The sequence below is a fragment of the Nannobrachium achirus genome, assembly GCF_963921795.1.
Source record: "Nannobrachium achirus genome assembly, chromosome: 10".
NCBI classification, from domain to species: domain Eukaryota; kingdom Metazoa; phylum Chordata; class Actinopteri; order Myctophiformes; family Myctophidae; genus Nannobrachium; species Nannobrachium achirus.
The window spans coordinates 60424938-60439534 of NC_137819.1; the positions used below are offsets into that span (position 1 = coordinate 60424938).

The 14597-nt window shown below is 43.7% G+C and overlaps 1 protein-coding gene across 1 annotated transcript in view; it reads left to right on the top strand.

Annotated features, from left to right (window-relative positions):
* LOC308292482 (dolichyl-diphosphooligosaccharide--protein glycosyltransferase subunit STT3B-like) overlaps positions 1-14597 on the top strand; it is a 257198-nt gene that overhangs the window by 181578 nt on the left and 61023 nt on the right. Inside the window, 3 exon segments of the mRNA XM_080734821.1 lie at positions 9805-9904; positions 14204-14278; positions 14281-14301. Of these exon segments, the coding sequence (XP_080590947.1) occupies positions 9805-9904; positions 14204-14278; positions 14281-14301 (196 nt within the window).

The following is a 14597-nucleotide window of genomic DNA, read 5'->3' on the forward strand; positions in this document are numbered from 1 at the left end:
AGCTTACAGTAAGGTATGAGGTCTCTGTTAGCTGTGTGTTTGGGAACATCTAATTATTGCCAGGGTCCATGGAACCACAGGGAATCTGTCGCAGGATAATGGATTATGGTGTGTGGCAGACAGACAGTCACCCCCAGCTGTAGACGGGAGGTCTAGTGCAAACATAACAAGCGGTAGAATAAACACTATAGTACTGTACGCCGGGTTCGATGTGTACCAAAAACAGAGGGTGGTGGGACATTCTCTTAGCCATTTAAGCCCTGTATAATGTCATTGTCGGGTGGAAACCTCGTATGTCCAAATACCGTTCATTTTGTATTTATCATTTTAAAAATAAAAGCCGATCTACAAGCGCCTCGCGGTGTGAGGCGTTGTGTGCTTGTAGACCTGCTGTTTTCACTACTTTTGTGCGACGACCTTGTAAGATGAAGCAGGGCTTTACTTTGCGAAAGAACCTACACATTTGAAACTTGGAGATATGAGGTTTCCACCCGACAACAACGATATATTTCATTGTGCTGTATGACGTAGATCTACAAGCTCATATTGTGATGCATTGTGAGCTTAAATATTTTAGAAATAGTATAGTAGCATAAGAAATTATTCATTTGGGGGATCCTTTTTGTTGTTGTTAACCCCCACCTCCAAAAAGAAAGAGAAATTGTAATCATAGTTTACATAAAGAATATGTACCGATCAACTGGAATCAGTATCTGCCGATACCGATATTCCCGATCACAGCGTCAAATCCATAAATTCTTACTGCAGCAGCATTTATATATTTAATGGTTCTTACAGAACATTGACATTGTATATTAAGTATAAATATTAGGAGGGTAGCAGGCTGAGGTCCTTTAGTATCCAATTCAACTTGTAGGAGTTGAAGCTGAGGTTACATTCAGTCCCACAGATAAATATTGTGAAAACAGCTGATCTAGCTTGTAGATCGGCAAAGCCGATAGAGGCAAAGCCGATACCGATCAAAGCCGATAGAGGCATTATCGGCTGATCGCGATCACTCATCAATCAATCGGCCCATCTCTAATGTATCCCCCCACCCTTCTCTAGGAAATGGAGCCCCGCTGATACATTAGTTAGTCAATGCTGCCTGTTCCAAACATTCACGAAGCAGATTCATTCCAGTGGAGGTTGATGACGTTAACGTCAGACGATGCGAAGGCTGAGGCGAGCACTAATGAGGCTCATGTCTAATCGCTGTCAGAGGAGGAGCCCTCTCACACTTGGGATGAAAAACAAAGCTGAGAGAGAGAAAGTGAGAAACGCCCGGGCCGTTGACGCATTCCTTTAATGGGAGGAAACCTAACTAGAGCGATCGATGCCTCGGCCTGACTCTTTCCTTTTCTAACGGGGTTACTTTTGAGAAAGTCTCTCAAATAAAACAGCGCTTTGTTTGGGTTCATTTTCTGTCATCAATGCATCCTTTGTTTCCGCCGGTGTATTGATCTGCGGCCTCCACAGCTATGCACGCTCAGAGAGTTTGGCTGTACTATATGTGGAGAGAGAGGTCTGGCCAGTGCTGTAAAGCAGTGGTTCTCAACCTGAGGTGTGGGACCCCCAGGGGGGTCCCCACACTATTTTGGGGGGTCCCCAGATGATTAACTTAATTTGAAACATTGTTTTCTCACTCAACAGTAAAACAAAAAAGCATAAGGTTTAAGTGTATAGAGGGTATCTGCATATTTCTAAAGTGACAATGGAAGGACTTTTTAATACCTCTAAAATGACAAATTAAACATTGGCCAAATTGACAAACATTAGTGGCAGACTTTGTGAAAATAGCCGATATCTGCTATTTTCACAATAGAACTGTTATAAAAAATGTAATGCCTCAAAAATGCTCGTCAAGGTGGGGGGGTCCCCATTTAAAATATGGTTATTTGGGGGGTCGTGGCCTGAAAAGGTTGAGAACCATTGGTGTAAAGTAACTAAGTACTTTAACTTTAGTACTGTACATAAGTACACTTTTGAGGTACTTTTACTTTACATTTGGCAAATGTACTTTTACTCCACTAAAACTACATTTGGATTATTACAAAACAAACTGTAACCAGCCCTATATACATTTCGGCCATTTGAAAATATCTGATCTGCAAGCTCACAATGCGTGGGTTCGTGATCACACCGATTTTTCAAAGATAGCAGATCTACAACGCGAGCTTGTATATCTGCTATTTTCCAATAGCTAAAGTACCCAGGGCCCAGGATTTGGTGCTGACACCCCCTGCTTCCCTCAGCTGTGGCAGCCTAAGAAGCTGCTTGGACTTGCTGATTGTTGACGATCCGCTCGGCTGCCCTCCACTGCCTCCATATATATTATTATTGTGGGACTTGGCCTGGAAAGAGGAAAGGCAGAGCTGAGATTAAAGTTTCAAGAGGAACACCTGAACACCTCTCTCTCCATCTCTCTTTCTCTCTCTCTCTCTCTCTCTCTCTCTCTCTCTCTCTCTCTCTCTCTCACCATCGCTCTTTCTCTCTCTCTCGCTCGCTCTTGCTCTCATGCCCTTTCTCCCTCGCTGGTGCACTCTCTCACACTCTCTCTCTCACACGTACACACACACACACACACACACACACACACGCAGGGCTTATGCATGCACACACGTTAACGTTCTGTTCGCCATTTCCTTTCGTACATCTCTCAACCAGGGATGGGACGATTATGAACATTTCATATCACGATTATTGTGACAAAATAAATCGTGATTTACGATATTATCGCGATAATCAAAATCCGTTATCCTGGGGTGGAACATTTGCCAAAAAATAGCAGATCTACAAGTTCACAACGCATCGCGTTGTGACGCGTTGTGAACTTGTAGATCGGCTTTTTTTTTGGCAAAGACATTTGATAGAGAGTGAAAAAAAGGCTATCAAGTACGTATATTATAAGTACCTTTTACCAATTATAGAGGGTTTAAGTGATACCGGATATGCAGCTCGGCAAATAAAGGTGAATTGATCCCAGTGCATGACGGAGGACGATATCACGATAAATTAAATCACCACGATACGATTATCCTGAGTGTTTTGTATCCCCATAAACGATAATCGTCCCATCCCTGCTCTCAACATTTCTTTATTGCCATCTTCCCTTCTTGCTCTCTTTGTCTATCTCGCTCTCAATAATTGAGGAAGTGCGTGAGAGAGATCTCACATTATTTTGGGGGGTCCCCAGATGATTAACTTAATGTGAAACATTGTTTTCTCACTCAACAGTAAACAAACCAGCATACTCTCAACATTTCTTTATTGCCATCTTCCCTCCTCGCTCTCTTTGTCTGTCTCGCTCTCAATAATTGAGGATGTTTGTGAGCGAGATCTCTCGCACGCTTCCTCAATTATTGTTTTTGAGGATAAATAATTATCGTACCCGTAGCAGTTGAATAATCGACTGTCATGCACGTTGCACGGTCGCTCATGCACATCCCTAGTCTATCGTTGCTGTCGGGTGGAAACCTTGTATCTCCAAATTTAAATTAGTGAAAACAGCCGATCTACAAGCACACAACGCCTCGCACCGCGAGGCGTTGTGTGCTTGTAGATCTGCTGTGTTCACTACTTTTGTGCGACTGCCTTGAATGATGAAGCAGGGCTTTGCTTTGCGAAAAACGTACAAATGTGTAACTTGGAGATACAAGGTTTATGCCCGACAGTTACGATATACAGTGTGTGTGTGTGTGTTTGTGCGTTTTTCTTTTCAATTATCACCCCATATTTTCACCCAGCGAGAGACTTTCGACTTTGCCTTTGTGTCAACAGGGAAAATTAATCGTAAATGGAAGCAGTCGTTTGTGTCCGTTCTGGTTAAGGTGCAAATTCTGCTAATTGGAACGACACCATCTGTAGTACAGACATAACAAGGACTGCATCTCATCTCACTGACCCGCATGGCTTCAGGGCATTCAGTTTGGCATGTTTTACAGTTTTCTTAGTAATTGGGCGGGAGGTGGCTGACTATAAAAATAATGGATGGTCGTTTCATCCCACTTAAAAGTTGCAAGTGTAGCTTTTCCCCCCCACAAACAAAAAGCGATCAATTTGGCTTTTACCACATAAGCACAATTTTATGCTTCATCATATCACACAAAAAAAAAGATCCCCTTCGATGCCCAAAATAGGGTTGACAGGTTGAAAGTGGTTAAAGGTCTTATGATGTCAAATTAAAAAAAAAAAACTTAACATTGAGTGTTTTTTCTGTAATCTGTATTAGGGCTGTCCTCGACGCAGGATTTATCAAGTCGACTCGAGTCGTGGGGGTTAATCCGACGCATCGACGAATCGTTTATGTAAAAAAAAAAAGTGGTGCTTTAAAGACAGGGTAGCAGAATAACATCTACTTTGTCCCAATTTAATTGTTAGGTAGTTGTGAAAATATTTGCCAATGCAACCATATAGTTGTCTTGCCTGTTTTCAGAGTTGTATTCAGACGGAGATTTTAATGTCCTACTTTTTCAAAACTCCTCCTCCACGAGCTCGGGAATGGCCGAGCAAAAGCATGACGTATGAAAGCAGAGCAACATCACGTGATCCCATTGAAAGGAATGTGAAGAATGTCTTGGAAATTACAATATTTTACACTATTTCTAATAAAGTGAACTCTTAACTTTCTTAATTGACATGAACAACAACATGAATGCTATACACTTGCAATTTTTTATAAAGAATCAATAAGCCGTTTTTTCCGTATCCATTATATAGTGTATGCACGTATTTTACTAGCCTGGGGGGCGTGTCTCTTCGCGGCCCGGTTCTCTAGCGAGGCACTGAGAAACACCAAGCCGAGATGGGTGCTCGTTTCGGCCAAATGCTGGAGTTGCCTCGGTGTGTGACTGTGGATGTTTTTTGTTTTTTTTTCCTCTCTCTCCTCCCGTTTTTTCCCCCTGCCTCTCCATTGATGTGTTCTCTACCTCTGACACGAGATTGGATTAACTCACCCAAAAGAAGGTAGACAAATGTATTCCACTGGAATTAGTTATTAAAAGGTGCTTCACAAACGCGAGTGACGGGCCGTGGGCTGTGCGAGCCACGTGACGAGCTCGACTGGTAAAGATACTCATACTTAAGTAAAAGTACTCTCATATCATTCTCGCACGCATGGACAGTCACGCAGTGGCCAATCTACAGTACAAGCTCACAATTGTGAGCTTGCAGATCGGCTAGTTTCAAACAGCCAAGGTATAATAGGGCTAAAGTAGTTATTATCTGGTCCTTCACAAACGCGAGTGACTGGGCCGTCGGCCGTTCGAACTCGCAATGGTGGAAAATATATTTTACTCAAGTAAAAGTACTCTCATATCATTCTCGCATGACAGTCGCCTAGGACGTGACGACGTGCAGCTTGCAGATCGGCTAGTTTAAAACAGCCAAGGTATAAAATAGGTAGTTAATATATGTTTTATATTATAATGTATTTCTGTTTTGATTGATTGAAGACTTTATTAGAAGTTTGCATAGGAAAAGGTACTGTAGTAACTAAAGCTTTCAAATAATTTTAATGGTGTAACCAGTATTTGCCTCAGAGATAGATGTAGTGTAGTAGAAGTGAAAGTATTGGAAATTGGAAATATCCAAGTACAAATACCTCAACATTGTACTTGAGTACAGTACTTGAGTAAATATACTTATAGTTACTTTACACATCGCGGTGATGTCCGGGCGTGCAGCGAGCCGCGAACACAAACAGTCACGCAATCAAACAGTCTGCAATGTGTCTCTACTACTGAAGTAGGCTAAAGTACACACAATCAGAACATTAAACAATTATTTCACTAATCGTTCACTCTCTCAGTGCAGACTGGAGAGTCCTGCAGAAACAGGCAGAGGGGAGGGGGGTGACGGTCTGTCTGTCTGCCTGTCTCTCACTGACTGAAACGAGCCTCCGCTGTGAGTCACGGAAGAGGCGTGGTCCCGAAGTCGAGGGAAGCAGAAGGAAGTAGAGGGTGTAGAGGGAGACACTGATTATAACTTCAAATGTGCCTATGTCTTTTGTGTTTTTATTTATTTTAAATTTATTTGGGCATCCTTAGGGGATCTTTGAGAGATATGCGTCATTATTTAGATAAAGAAAGATTCCTGCTCCCCCTCCTTTAAGCTTTTAAACCACGTCAACGTAATACAATAAAACAGCAATATGTTTTAAGCCTTTAAAGTGAATTAGATCCATGAACTACCGTGCATATTGAGACATGATAGCGGTGGACACTGGACATTAACTCATTCCCTGCCAGGCCCGATAGTCCCGAGATTATTCCAATGTCTTTCCCCGCCAGGCCCCATAGTCCCGAGAATTAAAAAAAAAAAAAAAAAAAAAAAAATCAAAAAAAAATTTTTTCAAAAAAAAATTTTGACCCCCAAAAATGGAGTAGGCATGATAGCAATCGCGAAATTGCATGTTTAACCCCCATAGCAACCCCATCTTTCAAGCATGGCAGCCATTTTGGCAGCCATCTTTGTTAACTCATTGAGTGCCAATCCCGAACTAGTTCGGCTTTATTAGCGTATCGCAGTGTGCCGATCCCGAACAAGTTCGGCTTTTTTTTTTTTGGACCCCATCAAATCTGGTGAACATGATTTCAATCGCGATTTTGCATGTTCCACCCCATACAACCCCATCTAACATACAGGGCAGCCATGTTTGTTTACATAACATGTAAAACATAATGGCGATTATCTCAAGAATGCCTGAACGGATTTCCAATCGGATTTTTTTGTTTGAAAGCTGTGAACAAACTGCACAAATCCACTCCAATGCAATCCAGGATTGCATTGGATTTTTTAGAGCTCATTCTTCTCTGTTTTTTTCCCATGCATGAGGTGTGCAAGGTTTAATCATGGCTAAGTTGACGAAAATAAGGCTTCTAAAATGCTTGGTAGCCAATAGCTAACTTCAAGCTAACTTCATCCTCTTCCTGTACATGCACAAAGGAAAGTGTTCAGGCAAGTCATGGCTGCAGGGCTTCTGCATATACCTGCATATACCAGCATATCTCTATGGGATTTTCTCTGGTCACTGGGCGCCCTCTAGTGGTGAAAGGGGTGGCACTCAAAGAGTTAAACATAGTGGCTGTTATCTCATGAATGCCTGAACGGATTTCCATTCGGATTTTTTTGTTTGAAAGCTGTGAGCAATGTGGACACACGTGGTGCATTATCTAGGCATGGGTGTGCATGATCCGTGCACACCCAATTACATGGAAGTCTATGGAGACGAATGGCAGGTGGGAGTACGGAGGTATGTTAAAATGGCGGTCAATGTGTTAATGACGATAAGATTGCGTCCAGCCGTGCGTAATTGTGAATTGTGGAGCAGAGTAGAACAACGGAGGAGAGAATAATGCATCTCTTTGACAGCATGTCGTGTATTATTTCCACAAGTTGTATTTTCTCAGAGCACAGCGCTGCTGTATCAAAAGAGCTATGTTGCCGATCTGGTGCGAGATAATAAAAACAGTTCGCCCGTCGCTATTCCTCAGCCTGTGACCACCACACAGGCACACACCCACGGCAGTGAAAGTGAAAGCGCTTTGCGCTGGCTCTGCTGCTTCTTTGGCCAGCTCTCAAGTAGAATAACAAAACGTTGACGCATTTCCTCTCCAAGCGGTTAACTTCAAAATAAGAGCTCCCTGTCATATGATCAAGGCAACTTTCAAGTCACGTGAACTGATTTTATTTTTAAATCTAGTTTACAAGTAGTAGGAAGTATGGACTCAATAAGATTTACATGACAGTCACAGTCGAGCGCTCTCATACCGCACCACAGTAACTGGTGTGATAAAAAAATATATATATTTTTGACGGCTCGACTCAAACAATTGGCGTCAATTCCGGGGGCTTAAAACGACGCGTCGATTCGTTTTCTTTTTTTTAGAGGACAGGCCTAATCTGTATATATATCTCTGGCACTGTTGGAGCGGTCGGCGTGAAACTGTGCATGCATGCAAAAACCTCTGCCCCAAATCTTTAACGCCAGTCTTTTATAGCGCCACCGGGAGGCCGATCTTTGCACCTACAAAAAAATAATATAATATTTTCTTATTCCATCCTGATTGGATTCCAAGGTTTGCAGGAGTGGCCCGTTTTGAACAAAACGCCACACATCATGAATGCAGTGCTCGAATGCTGGGAAACCACTAAGCCAAGGAAGAACCCTCGGCCTCATCCCAATTTCCTCTAATCTCCTCAACAGCCCACTTAACATTTTGGCCTGTAACTCTTAAAGTGTAGGTTGTACAATCAGCATATTCCCCCCACCCCCCTGGATCCCTTGGATCATGATGCAACTTAGAGTGCAACTTATTTACTACTTATTTGTGCAAGATTACATTTTCTGCCATACTGTGTTTTCTTCAAAACACACTTTTTGCTACTACTCCTACAGATTGTGTCCAAAACTCCATGTGATCAAGATGTCAGATTCCGATGCCTTCCCCCAGGTCGGGTCGGCAACCCGGCCTGGGGGAGACCTGCTGAGACTTTCTAGTCTCTCTCTCTTTCTCTTCTTTTACGTATCCCCCCCCCCCCCCCCTCTCTCTCTCCCCTCCTCATCCTTTGTTGCTGTGGTGGTTTTCAGCCATGGAGCTCTGGTAAAGTTTGAGAACCACTGATTTAGACCAAAATGAAGGTTTAAACGAATTCTGCAATGCATCTCTGTATTAACAATTCAACAGGATTCCCCCCCCCCCCCCCCCCTCATTGTATCACGATATATAGGATATCTCTGAAAAGGCATATCATGGAGACATGGTATCGTCTCAACAATATGTATCGCCATATGGCCCACCCCTAGGTCTTAGTGGAGTGGTGTTATGGTCCCTCATGTACTCACATGGACATAATCCTTTTTTTTATTTTTATTTATATAATTTTTATCCACGGTTTTGCAACCCATTTTCACCCAGTGCCAATTGCCTATGTAATCCTGGGCTCTGCTCTCCCTCTGCCGCGCCTGGGGAGACAACGGACTGACCTCATGCTTCCTTCAATGCATGATTAGTCCAAGTTGTTTCTTCTCACCTGACAGGGGGGATTTCCCTGGTTTGGACGTAGCGCGTGGAAGGAACACGTTATTCCAACCAGTTCCTTTCCCCTCCATCAGGCGCCCCGGCTGGCCAGGGGGAGGCATTATTGAGACCAGGATTACTGCATGTTTTTGTGAGGGTATCAACCCTAGGAGACACGGGGAGAACATGCAAACTCCACACAGAAAGGCCCTATCACCGACCCCACCTAGGGTGTGGGCGCTGATGATGCGGAGGGAGAAACACACCCCCAGCACCCACAGTGTCCCCCCCGGCAGGAATTGAACCCAGGACCTTCTAGCTCTGAGGCGAAGCACTAACCACTGCGCCACCGCGCCCCCCTTTACGGAGCCTTTTTAAAAGTTATGGTTGCTTTTCACATCGGAGGTCTGCCGTGTCCAACAGGATTGCAGCGGCTCCTCCTAATGGAGCTGTGCGTGTCGGCTGAGCTGCCGAGGATAGATGCAGTAGTAAAGTGTGTTAATATTCTCCCGTTCCTTTTCCAGGGTTGTGGCGAATTAACTTTCGATTCAATTACCTTTTCATCTCAAAAATGCAAATTGAAAATGCAGCTCACATAATAGCGATAAGGGCTTCAATTGAGCAACATCGTTTGTGCAGAAAGGCTTCCAGGCGTCCAGGGCCTTATCAAAAATGTGGAACAAAGTTAACTTGAGATGCATCGCTAGACTAACCAACTGTGTGTGTGTGTGTGTGTGTGTGTGTGTGTGTGTGCGTGTGCGTGTGCGTGTGTGTTTTATTCCAGGTATCTGCATGGGGAGGTTACGTCTTCATAATCAATCTGATACCGCTGCACGTGTTTGTACTGCTGCTGATGCAGCGCTATAGCACGAGAGTGTACATTGGTAAGACACACACACACAAACACACACACACACACACACACACACACACACACACACACACACACACACACACAGGTTTGCAATTGCTACTTTGTGGGGACATTACACATAGTCTACTATCTTTTTGGGGACATTCCATTCATTTTTAACCCTAACCCTTAACCTAACCCCTAAACACCTTGTGGGGACATATTAATTTGTCCCCACAAGGTTTTTTCCTCCGATTGTACTATCTTTGTGGGGACATGAGGTCCCCACAAAGATAGTATTGCAAGCCCACACACACACACACACACACACACACACACACACACACACACACACACACACACACACACGCACACACACACACACACACGCGCACACACACACACACAGAGACACACCATTCTCTACTGCATACTCCCGTCTTGAAGCAGACACCAACCTGAGACATGCCGTCAAATTCGCACGCCCACCCGCGGCTCAAATCGAGCTGAACAAACCAACGTGTTTCGTTCTACCTGCCGCGGCGCATCCCGAGAGTCAGGAATACTCTGCCAAGTGTCTGCGAGAGTCCGTGGGAACTCTTCCGCTTTATCCCACACATTGACTTCCCCGCGTTGGACTCCCAGCGGCGACCTCGAGCGCCCGTTCCCACGTCTTGTGTCCGTCTCACGGAATGCTACGCTTCGGCAGTGAGTCACGTTGCGGCCGACGAAACAAACACCTACGCACTGCAGCCACGTGAACGAGTGCAGAGCTGTAGTAAAAAGAGATCGAAGGTAGGAGACTGGCCCAAATGTTCTGTAGTGTAGACCAGGGGTTCCCAAACTTTTTTGTCTCAGGGCATCCCATGAATATATTTTTTTTAATCCGAGGCACCCCTTCATTATAATTTTCATTCCCAGCTCCTTATATTGAAAACTTGTATGTCCAAAACCGTTTTGTATTTATCATCTACTGTAAAAAATGTACTAAACTAGTGAAAACAGCAGATCTACAAGCACACAATAATACTTTAGGCTACAGTTTGTAGTACGGTATGTTAATGTAAAAAACACTGAATCGATAGTCAGCCCAGGCTGGAGAAGAGTGAAGATAAATGATATGGCATCAAGCATCATTTACATCTGATTATGTGTTGTTATTCACTGTCAACCCCCTGCCTCTTATCTCAGAGTGCAGTGAAAATCAATGGCCACCCCATTTTTTAACCCATTCAGAACGGGTACACATTTTGTGTATCATTATTTTATGCTTTAACTATTGAAAAATAGCAGATATACAAGCTCACAGCGCGGCACCAAGTGCCGCGCTGCGAGCTTGTAGATCTGCTATTTTTGAAAAAATCGTGAAAATTAGAATTTTGACCCGATTCTATGAGGAGTCTTTTGAATCCTTCTAAGGTTTTTTGAAAAACCCTATGTTTCTATGTCAGCAATCGTCAAAGAAAAGGTCCTTTTCACTTCAACTGGAGCTCATTCGGTCTGTTCTTGAGAGACTACTATGTCAGTGGTTCTCACACCTTTTCATGTGAAGGACCCCCAAAATGATATTTATTTGGCCACGGACCCCCATCTGAAAATATCTAGTTCCAGGGACCCCCCCCAGAAGCAAAATTTGAGTTACAAACGTTCGCTTTGAAAATACATATATTCAAAGATTTGCACACATTTTTCACGACTTTTTCAAAAATAGCAGATCTACAAGCTCGCAGCGCGGCACTCGGTGCCGCGCTGTGAGCTTGTAGATCTGCTATTTTTCACTGGTTAAAGCTTTCAATAATTCTAGGCCTAAATGGGTTTAAATGAGGTGGCTTTGACCTGGACCTTCATCAGATTAGTAATTCCCCACAGCCACCGTCCTCCTGAAGGAGATGGCTGGCATTAGTTGATGTGGAAGAGATCTACCCTCCCGTGCTCCTCCATCATTCTAACAGGTTGTTTGTTAGAGCCAGGCCAATATTTGACTTTTTCTCCGTATCAGCAATAATTAGGGGTGTAACGATAGATTTAATAACGATACCACAGGGGGTCCGCGGGGTCCCTGGACCCCTGTAATCTATCTGAACATTGTGGCTACATAGCAGCTAAGCGTCTATTCTTTGTGACCCCTCTTTTAAAATGTTCTTCTTAAAATTGCTATATATATATTGTAAGGCACAAGTACTTTTTGCATTGTAAAACGATACGATACAAAGCCAGTTTAGCTGTTTGCAAATCGATACAGTAGATCATTGTAAATTAAAATCGATTTTTCGATTCAGTTACTATATCGTTACACCCCTAGCTTTCATTATGCTGCCGGTGTCTCGATTTTTAACCACTTTCAGCCTGGCGTCCCTATTTTGGTCATGTCATTATAGGCAACACATTTATCCACTAGATCAGTGTTTCTCAATCTTTTTTGGCTTGAGCTCCCTTTCCCTGATTATACGAATCCAAGTACCCCCTTTACTCGACAACAACATTTTCCATAAGTAGTGTTTTTTTATGCTATGATAACCCCCCTTTTCAAGAATATAACAAACAATTATAAAGGGAGTGAGTTTCAAACGGTGCCTCCTGAACAGATTTATTTTCAACACTGTGGTCATGACATTTCAGTCCAGTTTTCATGTCAATAACTTACAAACAACATTCAAACACATCCCAGTTGCCTGGTACCATGTAATTTGGGTTAGCAACTGTCAGGCTCACAACAGGTTTCTCCACATGTCATCATTAAACATAACAGTAAATGTGTTTTCTCCTTCTAATTCAATTGTAGTTAATTATTTAACTATGAATAATAATAATTTTTTTATACTTCTATTTATCTTTTTTGGGGGCATTTTCTCCAGTACCCCCCGCAGTAGCTCTGCGTACCCCCATTTGAGACACACTGTACTAGATCACAACTGTAAGCTTGGAGATTGCCGAAGCAATTTTTGAAACAGCAGTTAAATCAAATAAAGTTCACTTAATATTAAGTTAGATGTTCTGAAATAGAAACTTTCATATCGATTTAGACAAATCATCGGTTAAAACCATTGGTAATCGGTGGTCTGGGACACCCAGCATGTTTATGTATGGCACCAGAGCGGCGAAGTGGTTTCAGCTGAAGACAGTTCTATAGAGTGTTTAGTTTTCTGTCCTCCGTCTCTGCCTCCTCAGAGGCCGGCGTGGCCTCTCCGTCTCTCTAATGAGGGAAGGAAAACCTGAAAGGACTAAAAGATGGAACGCGCATTTAATAAAGTACGTCCTGTACTCCTCCGTCTTCAGTCGGTAGGAGACAGGCGAGACAGAGAGCGCTCGGAGGGGACCACTCCGGATGAACGAGACGCCAGAACATGAAATCTTAATTACGTCTGCGGTGCGTCTCTCAGCCCCCCCCCCCCCCCCCCCCCCACCCCCCCCCTCTATCAGTAAATGACTTCAGATAAGGCGTTTTTGAATGTACTCTTCTGTTGAAGCGCGCCTGCCAAAATCAATGGCATTAAATACCTTTGCGGAGATGGTTCTCCCCCACTGATACACGGAGAGCAGGGGATTCTTGTGAGAGAGTATTTAAAGACAAAATGGCCATCTGTCTTTAAATATTTTTAAAACATTTTCCACAGTTACGTTAAAAATAAATCATGATTCTGTCCATTTTGAATATAGCTTGTATAGATGATTACTGTGCAACTGACAAATTGTTGATAGTGTTGACATTGGTTCTCAGTTAATAAGTAATATGTTTAGAAATCTTCACTGTCGGGCAGAAACCTTGTATCTCCAAGTTTCAAATTTGTATGTTTTTTTTCACAAAGTAAAGCCTTGCTTCATCGTACATGCCGTCGCACAAAAGTAGTGAAAACAGCAGATCTACAAGCACACAACGCCTCGCGGTGCGAGGCGTTGTGTGCTTGTAGATCGGCTGCAGGGATCCCTGCTCAAACTCCCATCAGTTTGGGGGTCCCTGGCCTGAAATCGTTGAAGAACCCTGGACTAGCTACAGTAGGAGCTGTTGAGATTATTTTGGGGGGTTTCTTTTTCTGTTGAGGTTTAATCGCTTGCTACTTTCTCTCTTGTGTTCTTTGTTTCTTTCTTTCTCTCTCTCTCCCCCTCTCTCCCTCCCTCTCTCTCTCTCTCTCTCTCATCTCTCTCCTCTCTCTCTCTCTCTCTCTCTCTCCCCCTCCCTCCCTCCCTCTCTCTCTCTCTCTCTCTCTCTCTCTCTCTCTCCCCCTCCCTCCCTCTCTCTCTCTCTCTCTCTCTCTCTCTCTCTCTCTCTCTCTCTCCCCCTCCCTCCCTCCCTCTCTCTCTCTCTCTCTCTCTCTCTCTCTCTCTCTCTCAGCCTACAGCACGTTCTTCATCGTGGGCCTGGTGCTGTCCATGCAGATTCCTTTCGTAGGCTTCCAACCAATCAGGACAGCGAGCACATGGCTGCAGCAGGTAAACATGATAGGTGACGCAGCAAATTCTGGGCCCTGGGTACAAGGATTCACTGCGGGCCCCCCATTGGGAATGCATTATTACGCATTATTTGTGCTTCAACTATTGAAAAATAGCAGATATACAAGCTCGGTGCCGCGCTGCAAGCTTGTAGATCTGCTATTTTTCAGTGGTTAAAGTATAAATTAATTATGGGCCCTCCACCTTGGGCCCTAGAAGGTCACAGGTGACGCCCCTCTAGGTAAGCCCCACCTGAGTGCTTTTATGCTGTGGCAGACAGCTGACGCCAAACGTTC